The sequence below is a fragment of the Elephantulus edwardii genome, unplaced genomic scaffold (genome assembly GCF_000299155.1).
Source record: "Elephantulus edwardii isolate Elephantulus edwardi_28Jun2011 unplaced genomic scaffold, EleEdw1.0 scaffold00224, whole genome shotgun sequence".
Taxonomy (NCBI): Eukaryota; Metazoa; Chordata; class Mammalia; order Macroscelidea; family Macroscelididae; genus Elephantulus; species Elephantulus edwardii.
In genome coordinates, this window is record NW_006399974.1 from 274018 (window position 1) to 283121 (window position 9104).

At 39.1% G+C, this 9104-nt stretch overlaps 1 protein-coding gene across 1 annotated transcript in view; it reads left to right on the plus strand.

Annotated features, from left to right (window-relative positions):
* LOC102848082 (interferon-induced guanylate-binding protein 1-like) overlaps window positions 1–9104 on the plus strand; it is a 54759-nt gene that overhangs the window by 14999 nt on the left and 30656 nt on the right. Inside the window, exons 10-11 of the mRNA XM_006898231.1 lie at window positions 760–853; window positions 2833–2955. Coding sequence (XP_006898293.1) covers window positions 760–853; window positions 2833–2955 — 217 coding nt within the window. The remainder of the gene's footprint in view (window positions 1–759; window positions 854–2832; window positions 2956–9104) is intronic.

Below are 9104 nucleotides of genomic sequence, written 5' to 3' on the forward strand. Positions count from 1 at the left end.
TAGACTCCTGTGATGACAGAAATACCTAGTCACATATCTCTTTTACACAGTTTTCTCCCTCCTCTGTTTCAGTGCAGTATACATTATTGAACACATCTTACTCAGTCTCTCCCCAACCCTGAGGTTAGTCCCATTCTACAACAGTGGCATCATGTAATATTTGTCCTTTTGTGACTGGGATATTTCACTCAGCATAACGTTTTCTATCTTCTTTTGATGCTTCCTGAATCCTTCAAGATTTTGTCCAGTATCACCTCTCAGTATTTCAACTTAAGGCCAGAATTTGCAGTTGTTTCAGCACCAAGCTTTGGAGACTTACATAAAATTCCCTAATACACAGTTCTCATATCTTATCAGATTATAAAAATGCTTTATTTATTTGTGTGCTATGTGAAAGTAAATGATAATACATGTATGTATGTATCCAAGGGTCCAAAATTTACATATAAGATTTGAAACCAAAAATATGATTAAGATTGCCTGCTAAGGCTGTGTGCAACTAATGAAGAAAGATTATGACTAGTGTTTTGTGTATAACAATATCTCAGGGGACATAAACTGAAAATTTTCCCTTAACTAAAGAAAATGTAGAAAACTAAGAGAGTTAGGATATCCAAGAGAAAGTATAATTAAAGTAAGGGGTACAGATTAAGTCAAGAAGGACTGAAATATTTAAAATCAACAAATATGGAAACTAGAGAGAGGGTAGAGAGTTTACTAACCACTGTACTGTATAAGTCTCCATTCATCTCTCTTTAGGAACAAGAGAAACTTCTCAGGGAAGGATTCCTAAATGAAAGCAGACAACTTCAATCTGAGATAAACAACCTTCGAAAGAAGTGGCATGAGCCACGTTGGAATTGTGTGATAAGCTAGAAGCCTAAAAAACTTTTCTGTCACTGCCTCCCAAAGCATACGAAACTCAAACAATCTTAGAATTTAGGACAAACACCATTACATTCATTAATAATTATGTCTTACATTTTCATAAAATAAAAATGTATAAAGATATTCAGTACAATGATTGAACTTATGTCTATTTTCCTAAAGAGATAATAAGTTATTTAGCAAGGAGTATTTTACCTCCATACCAACACAAAAAATATCATGAGATTTACCACTTGGGAAGTTTTTTCTTCCAAATGCCTACCAGTGTACAAATGAATGGTGAGCAAAATTGGGGCAGGGTTGGGTAATATCAGGACACAGTTGAACATCAATTTGTCTAAGTGTACAAATGATCCCAATGATAGCAGAATCAGTTCTAAAGTCTTAATGAAGATAAAGTACAGTCCTTCGGTTAAGATTACAGTCTAAAAAAAAATTAAAAAAAAATAAATTAATTAATTAAAAAAATATTACAGTCTAGGAACCAAGATGGGATTTCTGGGCATTAGTGTTGGAAAATTATCACTGATGGCCTCCAATATAAAGCAAACAGCATCATGGAGAGATCTAAACAAGGAAAATGGGGGAAACTATCATCTTGGAGCAAGAATTAGGCCATAAACAAATATCCTAAAGAAGATACGTTTTCTTCTTCCTCAATTTGCTAAAATTATAACTAATTATTCTAACCTTGGGCAATTGGCATTGAACTAAATAAGAAACATGATGACAATTATATATTTTTTTATTTATACCTGATGGCTTAGTGGAAAGGAGGTATGCTATCGTTCCAAAGCAAGCAATTAAAATCTACTAGCTGCTCCATGGGAGATGGATGGGTCATCTCCTTTCATGCAGTTCCTAGCCTCTGAAAACCCACTGGAGGGTCAGCTATGAATCAGTTCCAACCTGATGGCAGATAACAACAATAACAATTTGTAGAAGTTAAGCTAGCTAGTTGAAGGGTTGCATGGAATGAGAGTGTGTAGTCAGAGAAAATTCTGTCAAAGATAAAATTCTATTAAGTGTGTATTGGGAACGGGTAAGGAAAACATTCCTAAGTAAATCTTAATTTCTTTTATAGGACAAATGATGTAGGTTAGTGAAGGAGTGTCAGCATGTCCCCATAGAACTAAAATATTCTGTTCTAAAAATATGTGTACATCTCAATGAAAACACTTTCTTGCTGTCTCAAAATTCCATTTTGCCTATGGCTTTGAAAACCAGGATTAGCTAATCTTGAGATTTTATTCAACACATTTTTCTGCTTGTAAAACTTCTCTAATAAAAGCTATGAGGTTTGCAGGTTGTGAAGCTACTCAACCTTGAGTTCCTCTACCCTTACCTCTTGACTAAAGACAGTCTTGAGTAGTTCATTCCGTCACCTGGCACTTTCCTGCTGGTCAGCAAACTGCAACATGTGGTGACCCCAATATGTTAGGGGAAGAACAGGGAACAGAACAATGTAAGAAGGAAAATGAAACCCTCCGAACTACATCATCTGGGTAAGAGACAGTGCCAATACCTCCACATGTAGGTATGTATTCATAAGGGTATTTTTCAAGATGGGGCAAGAGTTGACTAAAGACCAGAGAATATATATTCAGATGCTTCAACAATTCTTAAAGGACACCTCTTACAAGGTAGAACTTAAAATTGCTTAAAACGCTATTGGTATAGCAACTTTAGATATAGAACTTTGGGAACAGGTTGGTAAAATGTTATAAAAAGGATTCTGAAAAGGAAAGAAGTATTCTTTTCAGTGCCTTAACTACGTAGAGTCTTATAAGAACTGCTCTATATCCTCTACATGCTGCCAAAAGTACAACCCCAAATGCACTTCTTCCAGTAGTGGAAAAAGAGTCCAAGGATGAATTTTCTCTTTCACTACCAAAGTTTACTAATTACTCTGTTTTAAATAATCCTCCTCTTTCTACTATGCAGGCTTGTTTACAGGAAAGTTAAAATCAGGAGAAGTTTCTGCCTTACCTGTAATCATAGAACAAGATGGACTAGCTCCTCGTCATGAAACTTTACCCTTTCAAGTGTTTAAAGAACTTAAGAAAAGTATGAATGAGAATGGATTACAACATTCTTTTACTCTGGGAATATTAGATGTTGTTGTTGTGTACCATCAAGTTGCCTTCGACTCACAGCGACCCTATGTACAACAGTCCTAAACTCTAACCTATACCAGGCCAATCTCACTATCTCTGACACACCTACCTTCATTACTCCAGTCACAGAATCAATCCATCTCATCGAGGTCTTCCTCTCCTGTGCTGTCCCTCCACCCTCCCAAGCATGACTTCTCTCTCCAAGGACTGGTCTCTCCTTGCAACATGGCCAAAGTATGTCAGATGAAGCTTTAGAATCCTTGCCTCCAAGGAGCAGCCCAGCTCCACCCTCTCCAGGACAAACCTGTTCGTTTTCCTAGCAGTCCATGGTATATTCAATACTCTTCTCCAACACCACAGCTCAAAGGCATCAATTCTCCTTTTATCATTCCCAGTCATTGTCCAGCTCTCTGGTGCATAGCAAGTGATTACAAAGACCATGGCATGTATTTGGCGCACCTTAGTCTCCAGACTGACATCGTTGCACTTCAGCAATTTAGAGAGGTCTCTAACCTCAGACTTTCCCATCACAATACGTCATTTCATTTTATGGCTGCTGATGCCTAGAGTGCTGACTGTGGAGCCAAGCAAACCAAAACTGTGAGCAATCTCAATCTCTTCACCACCCATTTTGATGCTGCCAATTGGCCCAGTGGCGAGAATCTTTGACAGGGCTTTATTATATCTCCTTGGGATTGGACTGCTTTAGTAAAAAATAAACTCTCCCAAGATCAGTATAGTGTTTGGGCTTTAAAATATAAAAATCAATGCATCCATGAGGCTATATTCAATTTGGATCATCAAGTACCTACTAGAGATGATATTAGGAGAAGGTCCTTATATTAATGTACAGACATAACAAGATATGCCTGTTTTATCAATGTACTGAGATTGCCCTTGAGGCATGTAAGAGAGTTACCCAGGGAGGAAAAGACAGGTGTTCTCTTGACTAAAATCAGGCAGGGAGCTCAGGTAACTGACGTGACTTTGTTAACAGATTTCAGATTGCCATTAGTCGTCAAGTGAGTCATAAATTAGCAGCTGATACTTTATTATTACAGTTGGCTTATAAGAATGCTAGTGCAGATTGCCAAAAGGCTTTGCCCTCAATTTGAGCAACTATTAAAGAAATAGGAGAATTCATTAAGGAATGTCAAAATGTTGGAAATGAACATCATAAAGCATACGTCCTAGCTGCTCTTCTTAATGCCCCCCCAAAAAATTCTGTCAAATGTGGCAAATCAGGACACATGGCTTGAATGTAAAAGGAAATAATAGCTCTGTTCTTCCTTTCCAGGTTTGCTCTCACTGTAATAGAAGGAAACATTGGTCTAATCAGTGCTGCTCTAAATTTTGTATAGATGGAAATCCTTTACAAACTTCCAATTCCTTAGTTCAGACTCTAGGAAGCTCTTTCAGGGATATGAATCCCTGGCTCTGAACAACAAAAGGGGAAAGAAACAAGAAAATCCCTAGAATGCCTCGAAAGTTCCTAGGAAACCTAGAAAATCTGTTATTACTTATCTGCCACAATCTCCAGAAGGACAAGATTAGATGTTACAATAAAAAAAAATCAATTTATTATTCCCAGTCCTAATGAACTTGTTCTTGCTCCCACTGGAGTATGGGGTCCTGTGGTGATAGCCTAAAAGTTCGCATTTTTTTAGTCATTAAAATTAGCCTCCTCTGATCTCCAGCTACTTTTACTCCAAACACATGGTCTTGCAAATCAGCATGGTCTTTAAAAACATCAACAGCTGTGGGACTAGGATAAGATAAAGAGTGCTTTCCATGATGGGCAGCAAAACTTAAGATAGAATAAAGCAGACTCTGTTAGTGATACTCTTGTGATGCTGTTGGAGATATTGTAGCATTCCTGTGGATAAACTGTGACAAGGTGTGATATGAGGCTTCTTGCATTTGTGATGGTCACAGTTAAGTTTTTGTTGTTCTTACTGGATGTTTGAAGGAGAAACTGACTTATAACTGCTCTGAGAAGATCTTGCTAGATGATTTGGATTTGACTACTGAACTGAAAACAGAGCCTGGACTAATTGAGAACTTGTACTTTGGAACTTTGCCTAAAACCTGGACCTATATTGGGTGATGTTCTTTGCCTCCTGTACTTTAATATTTACTTCCCTAATAAACTCCAGTCAACAATGAGTAAACAAATGTCTTGCTGATGGTGTGGCTCTAGAGACACCACACAGCTGGACTATAGGCTCTTTATCTGCTTTTTGTACTCGGGTGGTGAGGGACTGTGCTCTTCTTACTTCCTCGAGTCCTTTCAGACACTCATGACCTGTGTACCCATGTACTGTTTTCTCCTCTTTAGACAGGGCCATTGCCTCAAGATTCTGTAGGGTTAATACTAGGAAGATCTGGAGCTTCTCACAGGAGATTTCATGTGTTACCTACATTTATAGACAATAATTTTTTTCCTTCAAGAATTAAAATATGACAATTATATCTTCCTGGGTTCCTTAGAAAAATCCTAAAGTTAGAGATCAACAGGGACTTAGAAGTGCTAATATGCTTATTTTTTAGTGTTCCATGGTTATTCTAGCAGACCAGAAATTGAGATTCTTATTTAGCAAAGAAAGTTAAAGGTCCTGCTGGATATTGGAATGGATGTATCTATTATCCCTTCCTCCTTTTAGCCAGATGGATGACACCTCATGCCTGATTTACAACCTATTAATAGAATAGGGGGTCAAGCTTCACCTAGAAAAAGTCTAAAGGATTTAGAATGTACCGATCAGAAAATAAAAAGGCTTATAGTAAACCTTTTTGTTCTAGAATCTATTAAATTATGGGGAACACATTTACTGGACAAGGTAGTCTAAGGTTACATATTCCACCTTTTAAGCAGCCACTGCTCTGATTCTACCTCCCCCACTACAATGGAAAACGACAGAGCCTGTGTGAGTGGGGCAGTGGTTTATGAAGGGTAAGAATTTATAACAGCTTAAAATGTTAGCAAAAACAATTCAAAGCTGGTCACATTTAACACTGTTGTTGTTATGTGCTGTAGAGTCGCTTATGACTCATAGCGACCCTATATACACAGCCCTAAACTGCGTTCAGTCCTGTGCCAATCACACTATCTCCGATACACCCATCCCAAATGCCCCAATCACTAAATCAATCTACCTCATAGAGGGCCTTCCCCTCCTGCGCTGTCCCTCCACCCTACCAAGCATGATGTCCTTCTCCAAGGACCGGTCCCTCTTTACAACATGTCCAAAGTATGTTAGACGGAGCCTCAGAAGAATCCTTGCCTCCAAGGAGCCGCCGAGTTTGACCCTTTCCAGGGTGAATTTGTTTGTTTTCCTAGCAGTCCATGGTACCCTCAATATTCTTCTCCAGCACCACAGCCCAAAGGCATCAATTCTCCTTCTGTCCTCCCTAGTCATTGTCCAACTCTCTGATGCATAACAAGTGATTGCAAAGACCATGGCCTGTATCAGACGCACCTTAGTCTCCAGAGAGACACGATTGCTCTTCAGTACTTTGGAGAGGTCCCTAACAGCAGACTTTCCCATGATAGTATGTCTTTTAATTTCCGTGCTACTGGTGCCAAGAGGGTTGACTATGGAGCCAAGCAAACTAAAGCTGTGAACAATCTCAATCTCTTCACCATCCATCCTGATGCTGCCAATTGGTCCAGTGGTGAGAATCTTTGTCTTCTTGACATTGAGCCTCAATCCATTTTGGAGGCTGCAGTCCTTGACCCTCTGCAGCAAGCATTTCAGGTCCTCCTCACTTTCCGCAAGCAGGGTTGTGTCATCTGCATGTCGCAGATTGTTGATAGATATTCCACTAATGTTGACCCCACATTCCTCCTCATAGAGCCCAGCCTCCCAGATAATCTGTTCTGCATACAGGTTGAAAAGGTATGGAGACAGGACACATCCATGGTGCATGCCCTTCCCAATTTTGAACCATGTAGTGTTTCCTTGCTCTGTTTTGATGACTGCCTCCTGGTCCAAGGGTAGGTTTCTCATAAGCACTTTCAAGTGTTCTGGGATTCCTATTCTTCTCAGAGTCAGACACGGTTTGTTATGAGCCACAAAGTCAAATGCCTTTGCATAGTCAATGAAACACAGATATACATTTCTCTGGTATTCTCTGCTTTCAGCCAAGATCCATCTAACATCAGCTACAATATCCCTAGTACCACGACCCCTTCTAAACCCAGCCTGGACTTCTGGCAGTTAGTTCTCTGCTGATGTGTTGTTGAACACTAATGCATGGAATTTTCCTATTTTCACCGTGCCCAAAAAATCAGGAAAATGGAAGCTAGTGCATTATTTGAGGACTTGCTGATGCCATAATTTAAGGCTTGACCAAGTGTTGGGATTAAACATCATAAAGCACAAGTCTAGAAGCTGTTCTTAATCCCTCCCCAATAGAAATTGTTTCAAATGTAGCAAATCAGGACACATGGCTCAAATGTGTAAGACAGCAAGGAAAGCAAATAATAGTTAAAGCCACATAGGAGGAAATGAAAAATTTTACCAAGTCTTACAGCCCAATATTGACCAAACAAGCAATCAAGATGTGTTAATGTTGTTTGGTGCCTAGAATGCAAAAGTTAGACACAATCAAGAAGGAATAGTCAACAGAAAGTATGGACATGGTGACAGAAATGAGGCTGGAAATAGAATGATCAAATTTTGTATGTTCAATGATGTAATCATTGCAAATACTTTTTAGACAAAAATGGTGACTTTACACATGGAGCTTACCTGATAGACTACAAAAGAATCAGATTTACTACATCTGTGAAAGTCGTCGTTGCAAAAGCTCGATATTAGTGGTCAAAACTAGGCTATCAGCAGACTGTAGGTCAGACCATCAATTAAACCCTGTTTATTTTAGTGGAGTTAGTGTGCCATCAAGTCCCTTATGACTTATAGCAACCCTGTGTCCAACAGCTCTGAATCCTGCTCTATTTTGAAACAATGTCATTGTCTGTGACACACCAGCCTCCATTATCCCAGTCTCTGAGTCAATCCATCTCACCCAGGGTCTTCCTCTTTCCAGTGTTCCTCCACCCATCCAAGCATGATGCCCCTCTCCAAGAACTGGTCCCTGCTTGCAACATGCTCAAAATATGTCAGACGGAGCTTCAGAATCCTTGCCTCAAAGAAGCAACCTGGTTTCACCCTCTCACGAATGAACCTGTTTATTCTCTTAGCAGTCCACAGTATATTCAATACTCTTCTCCAGCACCATAACTCAAAAGCATAAATTCTTTATCATCTTTTTTCATTGTCCAGCTTTCTGATGCATAGCCAGTAATTGTGAAGACCATGGCTTGCATTAATTAAGTGTAGCTTAGTCTCCAGAATGACATTGTTGCTCTTCAATACTCTGGAGAGGTTCCTGACAGATTATCCCAATGCAATTTGTATTTTTATTTCCTGGCTGCTGGTACCAAGAGTGTACCAAGATTGTGGAGCCAAACAAGTTGAAGCTGTTAACAATCTCAATCTCTTCACCATCGATCATGAAGCTGCCAATAGGCCCAGTGGGGTGAATCTCTGTTTTCTTGATGTTGAGCCTCAATCCATAATGAAGGGTACAATACTTGAGCTTCATAGTAAATGCCTCAGGTCCTCCTCAGTTTCGGCAAACAGCTGTGTCATCTGCATAATGCAGGTTGTTGATGAGACTTCCTCAAATCCTGATGCCACATTCCTTCTCAGACATCTCAGCCTCCTGGATGATCTGTTTCACATACAGATTGAAAAGATAAGGAGATAGGATGTGTCCATGGAGTACACCTTTCCTGATTTTTAATCATGCAGTATTTCCTTGTTCTGTTCTGACAACTGCTTCCTGGTCCAAACTTGGAGCAGGAAGTTATCAAATAAGCACAATAAAGTTCAAAGTGAGGCCAGAAAATTAAATAAGTTAAAATAAATTCACAAGAAACAAAATATAATCTTGAGTCTATTCAACCTGAATTTCAAAATCATCTTAAGAATAGGTTTTAAGCACTTAACACAAATTATCAAAGACCAGATGGGGTGCCCTCAAAGATATCATTTGTAAAGAGGAAAAAGCAAAATACTACAATGAAATGTG